The sequence below is a fragment of the Poromitra crassiceps genome (assembly GCF_964638095.1).
Source record: "Poromitra crassiceps genome assembly, chromosome: 13".
NCBI lineage: Eukaryota > Metazoa > Chordata > Actinopteri > Beryciformes > Melamphaidae > Poromitra > Poromitra crassiceps.
Window position 1 is genome coordinate 4,851,597 of NC_139644.1, and position 20,237 is coordinate 4,871,833.

Here is a 20,237-nt window from a genome sequence, read left to right on the forward strand (position 1 = left end):
TACAAGCAGACACATGGTGCTGTCTTAGTGTCAGGTGTAATACCATCTACAAGCAGACGCGGCGTTGTCTTAGTGTCAGGTGTAATACCATCTACAAGCAGACGCGGCGTTGTCTTAGTGTCAGGTGTAATACCATCTACAAGCAACCATCTACAAGCAGACACATGGTGTTGTCTTAGTGTCAGGTGTAATACCATCTACAAGCAGACGCATGGTGTTGTCTGATGGACAGGGCGAGGCTGGGGGACTTACGTATACCAGGTGCACAGATCTGCGTCTGCGGGCTCCTTCAGGTTGGCTCCCGTCAGGCCGGAGCAGGGCATGAAGTGAATGTCTTTCTTAGGGTTGAAGCCCACCTTCTTCAAAAATGGCACTAGTTTTCTCCTTACACTCCTCATACCTGCAGGGGGACAACATGAGTTACTCAAGTGTCTCAAACAACAACAACAACAGATATTTAAAGATGTATAAAGAGGTCATGTGTAAAGGCGGTTATTATACAGTGGACTATTAGAAGCGATTAAAAACTTTTATTTAGAAATCTGCTATTGGAACGGAGCTATCTAGTGTATTAATTAGGGATGGGCATTTTAAGCAATTTAAATACTCGAGTACTCTCCTTCTATTATGAACGAGTACTCGCGCAAGCGCTTGCGAGCGCGCGGGGGGGGCGGTGGGGGTCTATGTGATTACTATGGTAATGACGGAGCAGGGGTAATCTGCTGTGTGTGGGGCTGTTCACACATAACGTTTGCATTTTTGCATGGAGAAAGCGTTAACCTGGAGCATGTGAGTAGAGGGACTGACTGACTGACTGTGATATTAGGTGAGGTGACGCTAAGCTAACGTCTAAAGCAGGGGTGGGCAATTATTTTTCATGGGGGGCCACATGAGAAACCCAGATTGTTGCCGGGGCCGAACAAATATTGTCATGCCGTAACCCATGGATGGGTAACTTTGATGATAGAGAGGGCCACAAAAAATGTCCTCGCTACCAGGGTTTTGCTGAGGGCCGAATGGCGCCAGCGTGAAAAATTTGGTGCATTTGAAGCCACGTTTAGAGGAATAACTAATTTTAAATTAACAGTTGTGATGTCATTATTCAGTCTTAACCACCAATATTTCATCCTTTTCTCACTCACTCCTATGTCACCACCTGCTCTCAGGGCTTGAAATTAACTTTTTTGACCACCTGCCAATATGGCTGCTAGATTTTATAAAGTTACCAGGCAATTAGAATTTCCACTAGCCAAAATGTTTTTCTTGAAATAAATCAGAATATGAGTGGGTTAATTTAAACATAAGTATCAGTAAGTGTCCCGGGATGATCAAAGCCTGTGTTGCGGGTCACACGAACAAAAATGCAGTCTTGAAGCTAAATAAATCCAAAACCAATGAGTTAATTATTTAAATTTCTAATTCAATGTAGCCTTTTAATCTAAAGATTATTGAAAGATATTCCATATTCCATACTGAAATGCTATAACAGAAGTGGAGTATTGGCCAGAATGACATGAACATTTGGACACTTATTCAGCGGGTATCTTGCATGTTGCGTTCAGGTGCACTGTGTAAAAAAAAAAAAAAAAAAAAAAAAAAATTTTTTTTTTTTGCAATTCCATCGCGGGCCACACAGGTGGCGCCCGCGGGCCGCATCCGGCCCGCGGGCCGTAGTTTGCCCAAGTATGGTCTAAAGCCTACCTCAGACAGCATCTCCGATGGTTGGATGGATGGCATTAGCGCTTCGGAGCGGACAATATTGTTGTGAAACAAGCGAAGGCTCAATTCCAATACATGTCCATTGTCCAGTATCATCCATTTTACTTTATGATCACTGTTACACTAACGTAAATCCACGGCTTACAAGGTCCGGTGTTCTGCCAAAAAGTGAAAACTGACCACTGACCAGTGTGATTAACATTACAGCTGCAGCTAAATAGTGATCACCATGAAACGATTGTCTCCCAAAAAGCGATTCTTTCTCCACATTTCTTGTGACTAACGTTATGGGAAACGACAGTGTAGTCGGTAAACTACTGCAAAGTTGTGAATGAGTTTTATCGGGCGTGCGCTATGAAGAAGCGTGCATCTGTCTCCTTCGGGAGCATATCTTCAGCCACCATCTTCGGGATGAGCTGGAAAACTTCCGGTTAAAACTTTCAAAATAATGTTACTTAAACAAAAGTAAATAGCTTATTGATGCACGTTGGAGGAGAAAAGGGTATTTCAACGAACGAAGCAGCAAACCTTGTATCAAAATACTCGTTGTGATGTTATATGGCGTGAAACTATGGCTGTAACGCATTACTCAAAATCAATAAGGTTACAACTCACGTTACAATAAGCCTTTTATTTTGAAATCAACAAAGCGGATGACGTACTTGTACATTCTGGCTGACTTGACGCCCGTGCAGTTCATGCTGCCAGATCCACATAACGATGCATGCGTAGATTTAGACCATTTTTAAAGGGGTGGGGAGTGGGGCGAGTACCCGGACAGCGGAAACGTTACTCGAGTACTGACGTTATGAACGAGTGCTCGAGTACCCGAGTACTCGCGCCCATCCCTAGTATTAATTATCTTTTCTTCACTTAATTCCAACGCGTCGACGTCGACTAAGCCGAGGCATCAGAACCGCCCTAGTAAATATGATTGTAAATATAGTATGTGTGAATTAATGTAGGCATCATTATGTGTAAATATGTTGTGGTGTTGCACTTATTTCAATTTGTCTTGGGTCTCTTCAAGGTCACAAATGCTTACTGTCAATTATTTAGAGACACTCCCACAAGAGACTGATTGTCCTATACCTACAACAAAAATAAAACTGCACGACACATTGAAATTACAATACAAATCTTTAGTTTTTGAAAGCAGTTTTACAGCATCAAAAAATAAACCCTACTGTATTTAACAACTTGAAGTTGTGTGCCTCAAATAAAACTTTTCCTGCATGCCTCTACATGACAGCCAATCACCAGCCTTATTAGAGCGTGGTGTGCAAGCATGTTGCATGCTTATAGGCTCAATGACGCTGTTTTTTTGTATCGGAAATTAGTATAGAATGACGAGGCATGTTTTGATACTCATTACTATCGAAGCAATTGATTCTGTGACAGAAAAGTATCAAAGTTGGATACCCAGACCTAACGGCGTGTCAATCAACTGTAGTCGGCTTTTAATAACGTATTTCAAAAAATACTTTTTAAGGTTTGCTTCATTTCTCTCGTCTCTGCATGTGTGCATCCTAATTGTAAATGTAACATTTGTTTCGTTCATCGCACAAGATAGGCTATATAACATACACATCATACAAATATTCACTTAAGCTGTGTTCACACCGAGATATTTATTTTTCGCTCTGTCGCTTGATTCAACCCTTTGGAATCACTCTGTCGCTGTGTTTAAATCGCTCGTCAACAGGCACACGAATTGACGGACATCTGGGGGCTATAATGTTAAGCAATGTCATGATATTTGTCCACTATGAGCCACCGTAGTTGTTTACAAGCTAAGCCTATCAGCGTGCTCCTAATGCGAGCTCTATACCGGTAGTACAGACTTCACTTCATGTCAGCTGTCAGCCTGTCAATCAGCTGTCAATGCGGTTTGTTGCCACACACAGTTTGTTCCAAGCCAGTGTGATCCTTGACTCACTCTCACACGGCAGCCAATCAGCGTTGAACAGCGAGCGACTGATGCCAGCGTAATTTCGCTCGAGTTGGGATATTTCATCTCGGGCGACGAGCGTATTTTCTCCCTATCGCTCTGTCTCCGTCGCTCGGACGCCCAGCGATTTTTCTCCCGGGCGAATATACGCTCAATCGCTCGTTTGCATTGACTTTGTATGTAAACTCGATGCCAGCGAAAAACTTTGGTAATAGGTCGGTGTGAACGCAGCTTTATGCTGGATATAAAAAAAAAAGTGGAAATTTAATTTGGGTATATTACAATTCAAATTCTGTTTAGAGGGAGATCATTTCACCAGACTTGGTGTTGGGGAGATTTCAATTTGTCAGACTTTGATTAATTTTAATGGTAAAAGTCTGGCAATCCGTTGCATAATATGGACAGACATCCTGAACCAGCAGCCAAAACATATGCCTCATATGATATGGACTTGGTAGTCTAAAGAAAACCCATAAGTATCCATAACTGCATCTTAATTATATGATGTATTGACTAGGGGTGTCAAAATTAATCGTATAATCGATGCATCACGATGCGGACGTGTGAATCGAATCGAAGACGGATGAATCGTTGAATCGTTTATGTTTAAATTTCTGTTGACATTCAGATTTTAAAGCACTTTCTAAGTAAAAAAGGGACTTGATATTTATCTGACTGCTTGTATTAATTGATGAAAAAGTAGCCATGTGCAGTAATAATATAGAAAGTTGAGGATGTGATACGTGGAGCTGCAATACTTTGAGCTGTATCGAAATGCATCGTGGAATCGAAGACAGATGAATGGTAATGGAATGGAATCATGAGGCCAGTGAAGATTCACAGCTTTAGTATTGACCCTAACCCTGATATGATGTATTGACTAGGGATGGGCATTTTAAGCAATTTAAATACTCGAGTACTCTCCTATTATGAACGAGTGCTCGAGCACTCGCGCGGGGGGGGGGGGGGGTCTGTGTGATTACTATGGTAATGACTGAGCAGGGGTAATTTGCTGTATAGGGCTGTTCACACATAACTTTTGCATTTTTGCATGGAAAAAGCGCTCCCTGGAGCATTTTTTGTCAGGAGAGGGACTGACTGATATTAGGTGACGCTAAGCGAACATAAAGCCTACCTCAGACAGTATCTCCGATGGTTGGATGGATGGCATTAGCGCTTTGGAGCAGACAAGTTGTGAAACAAGCGAATGCATTTCCAATAGCCTACATGTCCATTGTCCAGCAATGTCAGGTTTATTGTCCAGTATCATCCATTTTACTTTATGATCACTGTTACACTAATGTAAATCCACGGATTACAAGGTCCGGTGTTCTGCCAAAAAGTGAAAACTGACCATATGATTAACGTTACAGCTGCAGCTGAATAGTGATCACCATGAAGCGATTGTCTCCCAAAAAGTGATTCTTTCTCCACATTTCTTGTGACTACCGTTATGGGAAACGACAGTGTAGTCAGTAAACAAGCGTTACTGCAAAGTTTTGAATGAGTTTTATCGGGCGTGCGCTATGAAGAAGTCTGCGTCTCCTTCGGGAGAATATCTTCAGCCACCATTTTCGGGATGAGCTGGAAAACTTCCGGTTAAAACTTTCAAAATAATGTTACTTAAACAAAAGCTAGCTTATTGATGCACGTTGGAGGAGAAACGGTATTTCAACGAATGAAGCAGCAAACCTTGTATCGAAATACTCGTTGTGATGTTATATGGCGTGAAACTGTGGCTGTAACGCATTACTCAAAATAAATAAGGTTACGTTACAATAAGCGTTTTATTTTGAAAGCAACAAAGCGGACGATGTACTTGTACATTCTGGCTGACTTGACGCCCGTGCAGTTCATGCCAATTCCGTTCATGCTGCCAGAGCCACATGACGATGCGTGCGTAGATCTAGACCATTTTTAAAGGGGTGCGGAGTGGGGCGAGTACCCGAACAGCAGAAACGTTACTCGACTACTGACGTTATGAACGAGTGCTCGAGTACCCGAGTACTCGCGCCCATCCCTAGTATTGACCTACTTACCTATCCAGGCTCCAGTTGACTGTAGGATCATCCATCTTGTTCACAAGAACAATCAGGTGCTTGACGCCTGCCGTTTTGGCCAGCATGGCGTGCTCCCGCGTCTGTCCGCCCTTCTCAAAACCCGTCTCAAACTCCCCTTTCCTGGCAGAGATTACCTGGTGGGTCAAGACATTTAGTTGGTCAGTTTTCTTGTGTACAACTGTGAGAAACGATTCCTAGTTAGAGCAACTAACGGGTTAGATTTAGGGATGCAGATGCTCCTTTCATTGTTAATATAAAAAGTGGTCTGAGAACACATTTGACCTCCGTACTGGTTATGGTCAGATGTGGGCTGTGAACAGTTTTGAGATTTTCAAGCAGGCCATGAGTGGGAAAAGATTGGGTACCGCTGATTCAAGATTCAAGATTTTTATTGTCACTCCGTAGTACGAGTATCACGTGTGAAATTCTTGTGCTGTGGACTCCGTTTAAAACATAGTACAAATATAACAGGGCATATGAGTGCAAAAACAACAAGAGACACAACAAGCAATAAGGCAGTAGAGTGATAAGACAAGTCAGAGACAGTGGCATATTCACTGCACATAGGTGCACATTAGAGCTGCAACTATCGATTCTTTTAGTAATCGAGTATTCTACCGAATAATCCATCGATTAATCGAGTAATCGGATAAGAACCCTTTTTTGTGTTTTCAAAGGCTTATCGTAAATATACACCAAAAAATAAGATAAATCTCTTCAAATAAACAACTACCGTAAATTCCGGACTATAAGGCGCACCGGTCTATAAGCCGCACCTTCAAAGTTGACTATTTTTTTCTTATATAAGCCGCACCGGTCTATAAGCCGCGGGTGTTTTGATGTTTAATTACCATATGTAAGGGTTCGTGCACAGAGGGGATTGTCGGAAAAGAGATGGCTGTTTGGGGAAGCTCCCATTTATTAACATTTCAACAAAACAAGTTGCATATTTGCATAACGTATTCAAGTGTTACCATTTAGTGCAATAGTAGCTACAGAACATGTACTGTGCTGTGTAAATTTAGGGGTCCTTGGCATGAAAAAGGTTGAAAACCACTGATCTACATTATAGCCTACAGTAGTACCATAACAAAAAACAAAGCTTACAGCGCTTGACGAGGCAATATCAATGGCTAAATTAAATGTGTTTTTTTTAAAGTGCAAAATAAAGTGCCTGTAACACGACAGTAAGCGCGTAAGCCTAAAGTTGCAGTAACACGGCTGCTTAAAATATACGGTAATCAGCCTACCAGAAAAGTCATTAATCCTCGTCTTCATCTTTTAGGCTAAGGTGCAGTACACGGCTGTAACCAGAAAAGTCAAGTCATTAATCCTCATCTTCGTCTTCTTCCTGCGTACTAAAACCACCAAAGTCCTCATCTTCAGTGTCGGAAACGAACAGGCTCAGGGTGGCTTCGTCAGCCACTCTCCTCTCTCCTTCGTTGTCGCTCTCAAAACCAACGAACTCCTCTTCGTCACTGTCGGAATCGAACAGCCTCTGAAGGCCCTCAGCTGGCGGCGTCCTCCTCTTCATCACGCAGCAGTCCAGCCTTTCGGAACCCGTTGTTGATCGTGGATGTTTTGACACTCCTCCACGCTGTCAGGATCCACTGGCAAACTTGAGCCTTCAGTCGGATCTGAACGGCACCTCGGTCGTCTGCTCTCTGTGTCAACACCCTGATGCCAAGGTTACGTGCTGCTACTCGATTTCCTTCTTTCCTTCTTCTTCTCGCCGCCATCGTCGTAACACAGCCAGTTCTCCATCTTTTGAAGCATGATGTTAGATTACAACGAGCTAGTTGTGTGGCTTAGCCTTCCAAAATGTTGCTGTTAGTTTTTTAGAATGTAATACATAGAATTGGGAATGTTACATTCAATTTCATTCAGACTGTCGTTCAGGCTCAATCGCTGCCTTTTTCCCCCCGGAGCGAGGGAGGAGGGAGGGTGTTTTACCGTAGTGGCTGAGAGAGCGTAGTGGCACAGTGCTCCAATCAGGTCGCGAGACACATTTTTTGCAACATCATCCAATCAGGGTCTCGCTCTCGTAATGTCTGTCTTGCTCTCGTTCTGCCTCATACCAACATCCATAGATTTTGGAGGTTCCCGAGTGGCCGTTTGCTGAAAAAATCCATAGATAAGACGCACCGTTATATAAGCCGCAGGGGCCAAAAAAGGCCAAAAAACGGGAAAAAAGCCGCGGCTTATAGTCCGGAATTTACGGTACATTAGTTTCTTTCTTAGAAAAAACAACATTTTTATTTTTAAATTGCATAGAACTGGCAGTGGCACCATTCATCTTTTCAACCTGACGTTTGAGTTCTTCCAGTGTACAGCAACCGTTAAATAATATGAATGAATGGCTTACTAGCTAGTTTACATCCTTCATTTACCTTACAGCTGCATGACACACACACTCTTTCTCTCTCACACACACTCACTCTCTCTTTCTCTCTCACACCAACAGGCTAGTGTGATCACACACACACACACACACACACACACACACACAAAACGCTGTTAAATTAGCCGCTAACGTTAATAGGTTGAGCTTTGTATTTCTCACAGAAAACGGTCCAAACTTCTCAGAGAGAGCGGTCGGTATTCACTAAAGCCTTCATATCTCAGGCTCTGTAGTACATAGAAACATAAAATAAAAAGCATTTGAGAGCTTAACCCTTTGGCTTTTCGTATTATATTTGCTCTAATGTTAATTAAAAAAAAAAGATCTTTAACCCAAAAAAATAAAAATAAAAAGATTCTAATGCATTTTAAGAAATGTTAATAAAGATTACGGCAAATGTAACCCTGCCAAATAAAAAGCCACGGGTTTAAGCTGTCAAATGCTTTTTATTTCATGTTGATAGCTACTATACAGGCTGAGGAAATACGTTCTGTTAAACCCTTGACAATCACTGCAGCAACGTTAGCGTTAACGCTAACGTTAACGATCTCTGTTTTGCAGTCGTTGTGAAGACAGTGAAAAGCCCCGTTATCTAACAACTACAACGGCAGTGAAACAACTTATCCAGCTAACGCTAGCTAATTAAATAACGTTACCTGATGTTGTAGTCGATGCCTCTCTCAACGTTACAGCTGATCGGAGGTGCTGCTAACGTTACCTGCGGTGCGCTGCCTGCTTCATTCACCCTCAGCCTATCTAGTAATACGTTACAGTCTTCAGCATTTAGCTACTGTAAATATATCTTGTGTTTGACCATGCTTCCTCAAGTTTGAGGTGTTTCCCTGGCCAGCTTTGCAATTCACATCACAAATGTTGCAACCTTGTCTGAGTCTATCTTGGGAAAGTGTAGCCACATTTTCGGGTGGACCCGTTTGTTGATGTTTTCAGGTAGAGTGATGTACTGACGTAACGCGCTCTCGCGTGTTGCCTTAAGGTTCCGTCGGAATTTCTATTTTACCCACTCTCTTCTATTACTCAGATGCGTGTCGAGGCGAATCATTTTGGCCTCGATCAATTTAATTATTCGAGTTATTCGAGGTACTCGAGGAATCGTGACAGCTCTAGTGCACATGTCATGTGCATACTTTAGACATACTTAAACATAGTTGACGTTCTGTTTGCACAGGTGCAAATAGCATATACCTAATTAAACATACAATTAAACATTAGACATACATAATGGTAGCAGCTACAGTACGGTACAGTACCGCTGGTCTAAATGTTTGCTGCAAAGCAATGACTGATCTACAAGTTCCACTGCAAGACGAGGGCTCAACTGGTGTTGAGGGACTATAGTGGATATGGGCGTGATGTAGACTCACCAGGACAGCCAGGTCAGCCTGCGATGCTCCTCCGATCATGTTGGGCACAAAGCTCTTGTGACCTGGAGCATCCAGGATGGTAAAGTGCCTCTTCTCTGTCTCAAAGTACGCTCGGCCCACCTCCACCGTCTTGCCCTTATCCCGCTCCTCTTGGTTGGTGTCCAAAGCCCAAGACAGATACCTGGAGACAGTCATTGCATGAATAGGACACAGGGGTTGGCAGAAAAAGAGCACGCATGCTCAGTCAGGGGCAAGAGGTCAAAAAGAAACGAGGCCCACAGAGCAATGCCCTATAGCACACCTAATGTAGCCTAATTAAAATACTGGAAATAGCATCACTTCAAATGGTTTGGTGCCATATAAGTGGACCATTAACATAAGGAAAGACAGGAAAGGAGAGGCGTGCGACACATTTTCTATTTAAAAATTCTATACTTTTCCAGACCTTGATTTGTTTTGAAGAGGTTGTCCAGTGTTCAATATGATGTTGGCAGATAAACACCTTGCCCTGCTTACTAGGTCATATCACTATATAGATGAAGACTGTTCTACACAGCCACAAATCAATGCATTCATTAATGCACAGGAATCAATGCATTAATAGCTGTCATTGTCCTAGCACTTCAACACTACCTTTTTATGATACCACATAAAACAGAAGTTGAACTGGTGTTCAAAATGTTATCCACGTGCTCCTTTCTTTTCCGCATCCCTGGTGCCAAAGTAGGGGTGCTCCAAAAAATCGATTCTGAAAGGATCGCGATTCTTAATGCCACGATTCCTGGATCGATTCCAAACTCCCAAGAATCGATTCTTAAAATCGAGAGAAAAAAAATAATATATATATATATATATATATTTTTTTACAGTGCACCTGAATGCAACATGCAAGATACCGGCTGAATAAGTTTCCAAATGTTCATGTCATTTGTGTACTGTACTGCCACGGTGCCACCACCTCTTGCACTTAAGAACTCTGGTTAATGTATTCCCCCCAAAATCTATAAATCCTTCTCAAAGTCTACAGATCCCCCCCAGCCTATAAATCCATCTTATCTGAAGAACATAAGGGGGGAATTCCCCCCTAGTTTGCAAAATGAATTTAGGCCCTGACTGTAATACAGAAGTTGAATTTGAAGTTCAGCATTAATACATTTGTCATTTTTTGTCTTATATTTACCTTTGTGTGTTATTGCAACATAAAACTACATAATTGAGAATCGATTCTAGATTCTGGAATTGAGAATCGTTGGAATCGAGAATCGATTCTGGAATCGGATCGTGACCCCAGGAATCGGAATCGGATCGGATCGTGGCTTAGCCGGATCGGAGCACCCCTATGCCAAAGCCACAAATGTTCCCCAGTGAACACTATGGCCTATGGCTCCCTCTTGTGGGCAGTTTAAAGGGATCGTTCGCCCCCAAAATGAAAATGCACTCAGTATCTACTCACCCCTTAAATCGTTAGAATCACGTGTGAACAAACATTTTGGCTAACAGGCTACTTACTACAGCACTGAGCTGTATAGTAGAGTGGATATATTCTCCTTGACAATACATTAGTTAGAGCCATATGAAATCTCTGACCAATAAAAATTGCATCAACTGTAAAACGTGAAGTTATATCCAGTTATGTTAATCCAGGTGGAATGCATTTCTCTAAAGCTGCTATGCCTGAGCTGTAAGCTGCTATGCCTGAGCTGTAGCTTACAACAAACTGAGAAACGCGGGTCAAGTTTTGATCTCAGAGGGCCATAACTTTGCGCTGACGACAGACATGTATGAATATGACACCATATATCTTGCTGACGGTTCATTTAATAAACAAATGCTGCTTCTTCTTTAGTTATTGGTAGTTGGCTTAGAGGTGCATTATCGCCACCAAGTCGACTGGAGTTGTACTAGTCATTTATCGCCTAAAGTGGGAAGCACTGCTGAAAGTGTGACACCTAGCGGTACAATTCGGTATACCGGTTTGGCACCGACCCATGCCTAATCTACTGTGACCTGAAGCACTTGTTAAAAATAGTGCACTGTTGTACCATTATATCATTAAATTGCCTGCATTTATTCATTCCCACTTATAAGCACTATTTCTGATGGTAAGATGAGCGTAAAAAGCAAAACACAATTCAGAACAATTAAAACAAAAACAAAAACAGTGAATGATTTGAGGTTGGACAGCTAGCTAGGCCCTGTAGGCTTGGACAGAGTTGAGGTTGGACAGCTAGCTAGGCCCTGTAGGCTTGGACAGAGTTGAGGTTGGACAGCTAGCTAGGCCCTGTAGGCTTGGACAGAGTTGAGGTTGGACAGCTAGCTAGGCCCTGTAGGCTTGGACACAGTTGAGGTTGGACAGCTAGCTAGGCCCTGTAGGCTTGGACACAGTTGAGGTTGGACAGCTAGCTAGGCCCTGTAGGCTTGGACAGAATCTTGTGTATTGGTTTCAAAAAGCAAAGCAGTTCAAAAGGAGTCCGCTTTCTCTTGTGGTTGGTGAGGCCCCTTCCTTGTGCCATAAGTCCCACCTGTGCATTTCACACCAAATGGCAAACAGGAGTCCTACTCACCAGGTTTCCCTGTTCTTCTCCTTGGCTTCTCGCTCGTACTTCTCTAAAGTTCTCTTCTCCACCATGCCTGTTAGATACCTGTTAGAGAGGGACGGAACCACACAGAATCGCAACAAATGTCAAAAAGCCGTATGTGAACCTGATCTCACATACGAGGAAAGACACTGCGTTGAGAGCAGGGAGAGCTACTCACATGATTTGTCCGCCAATGGTGGACTTGCCAGCATCTGGAGGAGAGACAAATGGAGTGGTTTTGATTCAAAGAGGAGAGCCTGTAACCCTGTGGTGAAGGACAGTAGAGTCCATGCTGAGACGACTTAAGCACACACTAAATAAAAGCCGTTTTTCCACATGCGTACTGGAAAATGACCTGTAAGTCAATATCGGACATTTCCCGGAATTTCCCTTCACACCTGAGCGCTCGCATGTGGGAATCTAGTCGTCAAATGGCCGGTATGTTGGGGGGTGGGGTGGGGCGGAGCGGGCGGGGGGCGGAGGAGAGTCGCCTGGGGTCTGTGCTGCAGGCCACTGAGGCCAGTCAGAAAAAAACAACAAACAAACATGGAGCCGGCATCCACTCTTGATAATATTGCTGACGCGCTTTTTCCTCAAACGTAGACAGCGACGCAGACAAATTAAGGCGAAAATGGAAAGGGATATACGTGCGAACAGAAACAGATTCATGTTCGCAGTATTCTCCGCTCAACATCGTGCAGAATATGAAGATAGACTAAACCGGGGACAGATGATGACAGTGTTAAGTACCTCTGTGCTGCTGCGTGAGACTAGAGCCGTCTGGAAGCAGGAGAGACCAGGAGGGAATTTATTTTGGGAAGATGCTCTGAACAATTTTGACGACGTGGAATGGAAGCGTCATTTTTGCATGGCCCGGTCTACGTTCGAGACACCACCTGAGACAACGCCCACTGATAGCGGGAAATGACTGGACCCGTTTCACACAGAAAGCGGACTCCTTTTGAACTGCTTTGCTTTTTGAAACCAATACACAAGATTCTGTCCAAGCCTACAGGGCCTAGCTAGCTGTCCAACCTCAACTGTGTCCAAGCCTACAGGGCCTAGCTAGCTGTCCAACCTCAACTGTGTCCAAGCCTACAGGGCCTAGCTAGCTGTCCAACCTCAACTGTGTCCAAGCCTACAGGGCCTAGCTAGCTGTCCGTTATCGCGCATACCGCTCTTCTGACTGGCTCGAAACTAGAGCTGTGCATCTTCACTGATCTCACGATTCGATTATACAAGTCTTCGATTCGATTATACGATGCATCTCGATGCATCTTAAATCGATGCATCACTTTTTCCGCAATACATGATTTATTTTTTCTCACTTTCTTTTTTCTCACTGTGTGGCTACTTTTAAAATAAAAGTGCATTTGGAATTGCATTGTATTATGATCCATAATTAAAATAAACAACTGCATGTACTTACATTCTATTTTATTTGATTATAATTTTTTTTTTTTTTTTTTTTAATAATCGATTGTTGATACTTGTTAATCGATTCAGAATCGTCCTATTAAGCATCGTGATGCATCTCTGAATCGATTATTTTCGGCAGCTCTACTCGAAACTGGTGAAATGTCCGCGATGACGGGGTCGCGCTTATACCGGAACAACAACTTTCACACATGAAGGCATTAGACCACGTTCCGGTCATTTGGCGGTACAAATCGCATGTGGGAAAACGGCTTAAGTTGACTGACAGTAGACCGTGGTGTCTGTCTATCCATATAGCCGGAATGGAATAATCCTAGTTTCATAACCACGTTTTGCGACTATTCGACTTTGAGATTGGCAGTCGAATCAGGCGCCTTCAAATAAATCGTGTACTATTTGCGGTCACCACTGAGATACGCCTCCATTTTTGCTGGCACGCCAAAGTTCTTCAGGTTAAAGTTAATTTAGAGCTCTGTGCATGTCCCCTCCTCTAAACAGCAACATCAAATAAACATTTCCACTGACCTACATGGCCGATGAACACAACATTGACGTGTTCTTTCTTAGGAGCGTCTGGCTGAGCAGGCACCGCCTTGGGCATGATTGGCACTTCCTCTTCCTCCTCCATGACCTCCGGAGCCGCCTCCTCCTCCACTGACCCCCGGTCCACGCCTGGCCCGCCTCCAGGCTCCGCTTCATTTGGCTCAGCACCTTTCTGGTCCCATGTCTCCTCTGTGGTCATCTCCGCGTCGCCGTTCTCCACTGGAGCTGCACCGGGACAAACACAACAGAGGGTTCATGACGCTGGAGGGCTTTACACGAGTGCTGTTCCACGTCCAACATTTATGCCTGATCAAACATCTCTGATGGATTTTGAGGAAAACATTTTGTGAAAGGCACATCGGCACTGCAGGATTGTGGACATGGTTTCTGGGACTCAGGGCCACAGCAATGTCTCTTTCTAGAAATCATGACCCGGTTACTCAAGAATAATCCAGACATTGTTGTGAGCTGTAGGAACAATTTTCTTTCAACCAAACTACACCTGTTAGCTAAATGCTAGATTAGTATTTTTCAAATTTCTTTTTTTGTGCTTTGAGCACCACAAGCAGAGTGCCATCTAGTTCAATTGTATTCGAGAGAAGACCGACCTCTCTACGGCCGATATCCCCAAACTTGGCAACTCACACCAAAACGATGTAAATTTAGATGGATAAATAGCACGAGAGATAAGAACAATAGGTATTTTTGATTTGGGGTGAACTGTCACTTTAACACTTATGGCTTCTAGGGCTGCAACTAACGATTATTTTCATTATCGATTAATTTGTAATTATTTTCTCGATTAATCAATTGGTTGTTTGGTCTATAAAATGTGAGAAAATGGTGAAAAATCTTGTTCAGTGTTTCCCAAAGCCCAAGATGACGTCCTCAAATGTCGTGGTTTGTCCACAACACAAAGATGTTCAGTTTACCGTCATAGTTGTGGATTAATTTTCTGACGATTGATGGATTAATTGTAGCGGCTCTGTGTCTCTGGCTTCCTTATAAACAAAGTGTAGTTGGGCCTCCTGTAATGAGCAGATCAGGGCTGTATGACACTTGCCACAGTAACAGGGTGATGTGATGTCAGTGCAGTTTGTGCTGACCGTTCACACACAGCCAGATAAAGAGAGCCGGAGACAGAAAGGACAGCCCAGTGCAGTACAAAACCCATGCGCTTGCTCATCAGTTAGTGAGCACTCATACATACCATTTCAACGTAATATGCCTTATAGAGCAGTGGTTCACAACCTTTTTTCTCTTATGTACCCCTTGAGCGGTTTTGAAATGGCACAGTACCCGCTCACTCACTTGTGTTGATGATTCTCTTAAATTTGTTGCGTTAAAATTAGGGCTGGGCGATACAGCTAAAAAGTATATTGATATAAAATATTACATATCAGTCGATCGATATCGATAATTATTGATAATTTGAATGACACGTTTTTATTAATAAAAAAGAAAGAAGAAGATAGAAGAACGTTGCATTTAACCATCTTATTTTGAAGGCACACAGGTCATTTGTCACACATAGCTACATGTTCTGAGTGCAAGCAGTAATTTACAGACATGACAATCTGGGAACCCAGACTCTGGGACAGCCCTACCGTTTTCCCCAGCTTCCTGTACAGCGCGCCCCTCCTGCCACCGTCACTTCCTTTTCCGCGCCCGTGCTCCACTGTTTACAGTCTAAATAGCAACTTGCACCGCGACTTTCCAGTAATTTTCCACTGTTGTTGTAAGACGACGTCTTCTGTGCAGTGTGTTTATGCCTTACCTTAACGTTATTAGTGAACAGCCAAAATGGAGGCGGAAAAGGAAAGCGGAAGTGACGGAAAAGCCACCATCACTTCCTTTTCCGCGTCCATTTCGGCTATTTGCTAATAGCATCTATAGGCATCTACATAACATGTCTACTGGTAACACCGTTCATTTTTATGGAGGAAGAAAAGAAAGAAAAAACTCCGCCCGCTCAGCATGCGCTGGTGTAAATTACAAGCACTCCCTCCTATCCGAGGTGGCTGCACTGTTCCTCATATCTCTCTGGTTAGACAGACCAGCAAGTTACGTTAGTTGTACATGTTGCGAACACAATCCCCCCTCATACACCTGTAGGTAAGACCCTTATATAGGACGAATCAGCGTGACGTCACTTGACACCCAGAAATGCGGAACCCCACGGCAGTTAATAGTATGAGTTGTGCCAAACAAATGTTAATATCTCAAAAACTATACATCACAACGCTTATATTTTGACATTCTGAGTGAGGGCAGAAGTAGCTCAAGAGTTTGATGTATAACATATGCATGTCATGTTAAAGTTGTGTGAACTGTCGCAGTTTTTTAAATGTAAACAGAGTCAAACCGGCTAGTCAGACATTCAAGCCTCGGGCCACTTGGGCTCCATAGGGTTCCATTGCCGTTGCCACTCAGTGACGCGGTTTGTTTACCAAAATGCTCCTCGGCTGATCCCTCGTATAAGCCTGTGTATTCTGTTGCCACTGCCATCTCTGGAAATGTGGTTTTAACAGAGCTAAATCTCCGCTAGCATTGATGCTAATAGCAGAACTAAAACTCTGCTAACATTGATGGTAACTAGTTAGCATTGATGACTTAGCTGTGATAATGCTACTCGGCGATAGTCATTGCCTTGCTTACTGCTTCTTGCCGGTGGTAAGGTAATGTTAATCCCATGTCAGAAAAAGTCTCCAGATTTGTCGCCAACATTCTTTGAGAAAGATCGTCTCCAGGAGGGTCTGAAAAGTTGTCTCGGTGTTGTGAGGCAGCCAGTGTTGTGACTGTGAGCATCCAAGCTAACGTTACACAGCAGCGGGGAGGGGCTGACTGACTGGACAGTGAGGACAGCGGAGGAGCATGTTTTTTTTTACCTTTATTTTTACGGTGTCACCGGTAACACCGGTGTTGTAACGTGTTTATTACCCGGTGGGAAAATGTCCACACTGTGGCATCCCTACAAGGCACAGAAAGAAAGCCCCTCCAACACACACTATACATACCAGCAGGTTCTGAGACCTCCATGGTGGATATTGTTTCGACGGCAACTGAAAAATGGAGAAAGATGTGTCAACTGAACCTGAACTTAGTGAAAGGAGGCCACCTAAAGCCAAACCCCAGATGATAACACCCCCACATAGACAGCATAACACATAGCATTTTAGACCACAAAGCAGCCATTTGATGACAGGTTGTTTGCCCCAAAGACTGTCTGTCTTTACTGTAAGTGTGAGATAACAGTGTAGTAGAGCGTGGAACCTCTGATCACAATTGTCCTGATAACCAACTCCAAACTTTAAATGAATGTAATCCAACTGAAACTAACTCACTTTGCTGTGGACCACAGTGTAGGAAGCACTGACATGTTGAGTATGATCATAAACAGCGTGAGCTGAAAGCAAGTAAGCCAATATGCAATTAATTGGAGTTTGACTTATGTTCAGAGTTGCTACCTAACCTCAAAGGCAAACTGAACTGATGTGTTCCTATGGGGAATCCATGTTTACTGAAATAACGTTACTCAGCCATGTCCATTCCCTCACCCGGCTCCACACGGCAGATTTCGCTCCACTCGCGTCTTGACCGGTGCGTCAGAACATCCACGTCACACCAAACACTCAACCCCAACTATTCCTTTACAATGACGAGCTTCGCTTTAATCATCATGTGAAGTTAACGAAATAACAAAAACACAGTGTCTTGTTTCAGAATATAAACAAATAATTACAGAAACGAATTGAACGTTAGATGACGACGTGCTTAGAATGAAGCTGAGAAAAGCAGAGCAGTCAGCTAACATGTCGTTAACTGACGTTAGCTAGGACAGTACTGTTGGTTGTCTGACAAGCCGCTAATGCCGGGTGGGTCGATGCGTGGCTCTAGACAGCTTCGACAGCATTGAACAAGCTACCGGTAAATACCTTTACACATCTGGCTGGCTCACGTTACGTTAGTTGGATCGGATGGATAGGTCCTACAAACAACGACAGGTGTATCCTCTAAATTGTTGCTACAAACACAGAAGCACAGAGCAGTTTTAGCTGGCTTTTAGCTTCAGGGACGCGTGTCTTCAGTGTGGCTAGCTAGCTAGCAGCTAACCAGCTCATACTGCCAGGCTCCTCCTGCTAGCGGCTAGCTAGCTAGCTAGCGTAGCTCCCCCAACGTGACTGTGATCTTACCGCCGGAATCGAGATTTTCCGAGGGCGCTTTAATGAAGAAGGCCGGGACAAACTCGGCGGCGTTGACATTGGGGACAAACGGCTTGGCGTTCACATTCAGGGCGGTGAAGGCGGCATCAAGCTGCCCGTCGGCGTCCAGTGTGGCCTCCACCTCGTCCTCTTGTTCCCAGGAGTCAGGGGCAGTGTCTACAGGCTCCATCGTGGGGCTTGTTGGATTTTCACTCGTGTGAGACTGGAGCTACGCACTTCTTGGTCAACGTGTGAGTGCCCGTCCAAAAGCCGGCGTTAAGGTCACCCCTTTGAAGTGAACGACGCGTCCCCTCTGGAGTGTTTAATGTGATGTCTCCGATACAGGTGAAATCTAGCAGCCAAGTTCTCTCGCTACAGACGCCAGAAAGGATCTTCGACTCAGCACTCCCAGAGACACAGTCCAGTCCGCGTGAGCTGCTGCTGCTGCTTGCTGACTCTCGTCAATCGATAGGGAGCAAGCCGCGGTGCACTCTGGGATATGATGTGCTATTCAGGAAGCAGACGTGATCCGCGTGAACGGAATGGAGACGGCAACTAAACTACATTTCCCCGCGCGAAATCTATAGTTTACGTCAGTCGCGCTTGACCTTTTCAGGAACCGCAGATTCGATTCACTTTTTGTTGTAGCATTTGGAGAAAGACCATAGAAAGACTTCCTTGCTTCATTCACTTGTGATTTTTTATTGATTCATTATGTTTTTAAAATGTATTATGCTTCATCACACAACCAACATTGGAAGCATTGTGCGGATTCTTCTAAATACCCTGAGATTTAAAAACAATTATCATTGGTTTACAGTTCTTTATTATATAATAACAATACTAATGATCCCATTCAATAATTTGCCTTTCCACAGCATACCTCCCAAATACTCGGAGCTAATTAGGGTAAACTAGTGCAGGGCCCGTTAACTCACTCACACACTCGTGCTGCATTTATGTGCTGTCAGAGTAATCGGAAAAATGAGATCCCGACTGGCAAAATTCACGGCAAGGACGCTCAAGTCGGAACAAACAACTCGGCAACTCAGCGAACATTTTGGTACACCAGTTGCTGACTTGACGTCATATAGGCTATGCAGAAAACAGAGGTAGAAACATGGCAGACAAAATGCTTTGTTGATGGCAAGAAACATTTTATTTTGCTCACATGTAATTTGTATAGTTACCTTTAGTTGCTTTCCATGTAGATTAGTTTAAAAAGTGACCTAATTTGCATTCATCCTGATTTGGTTGACACATTCCGATCATTCTGACACCACAAGCACATGAACACACAAACTTGGGAAGAATGACTTGCCAGCTCAGAAAATAGAACCATGCAGCATCACTCTCACTATTACCTACCACATTCAAGACAACTTTCAATTCAGATTTTTTCCGACCCCCGCAATAGTTGCGTTCACGCTATTTTTTTAAAACTTGGAGACAACATAGGCCTACACATTTTGCTAATTTCATTGGTAAAATAGCTGTTGAATTAAACATATTAAAGATTTTTGAATGAGGTAATTAGGGCTGACTAAATGGGCAAAAATTGCTTATTAGTGGCCAAAATGACTTGACAGGTTCAGCACCATGGAGAGTTCCAGAGTGGAGGAGCCCACAGGTGAGCGTAGTTGCAATCAACCATTGAAGTGGACTATGAAAACCCTCTGGGGGAGAGAGAGGAGAGGCTGCATGCCAACTCTGTGAGCGAGGCCTGACTAAATGGCCAGTCACAGGGACGGGCATTCTGCTACTAGTGAGTAGAGATCGAGATAAAACCATAACAGCAACTGATTATTAAGTTCATGTTTTAATACAAATCTGTTTGCTTTCCCAATACACCCATGATCTCAATCACTAACTTCAATTCAATTCGATTTGTTGGGGTTGCATATCTCTTTAACATGACTTCCTCATAATTTCACCAATTTTAAGAGATATGTGTCACTGTCCA

The 20,237-nt window shown here is 43.5% G+C and overlaps 1 protein-coding gene across 1 annotated transcript in view; it reads right to left on the reverse strand.

Moving 5' to 3' along the window:
* The window catches only part of gspt1l (G1 to S phase transition 1, like), a 36,347-nt gene extending 17,621 nt beyond the window's left edge, over positions 1-18,726 (reverse strand). The window contains 9 exon segments of the mRNA XM_083649132.1: positions 253-380; positions 382-400; positions 5,710-5,864; positions 9,514-9,694; positions 12,078-12,155; positions 12,271-12,304; positions 14,055-14,297; positions 17,090-17,134; positions 18,266-18,726. Of these exon segments, the coding sequence (XP_083505258.1) occupies positions 253-380; positions 382-400; positions 5,710-5,864; positions 9,514-9,694; positions 12,078-12,155; positions 12,271-12,304; positions 14,055-14,297; positions 17,090-17,134; positions 18,266-18,464 (1,082 nt within the window). The 5' untranslated portion in view covers positions 18,465-18,726.
* Positions 18,727-20,237: the final 1,511 nt, after the last annotated feature.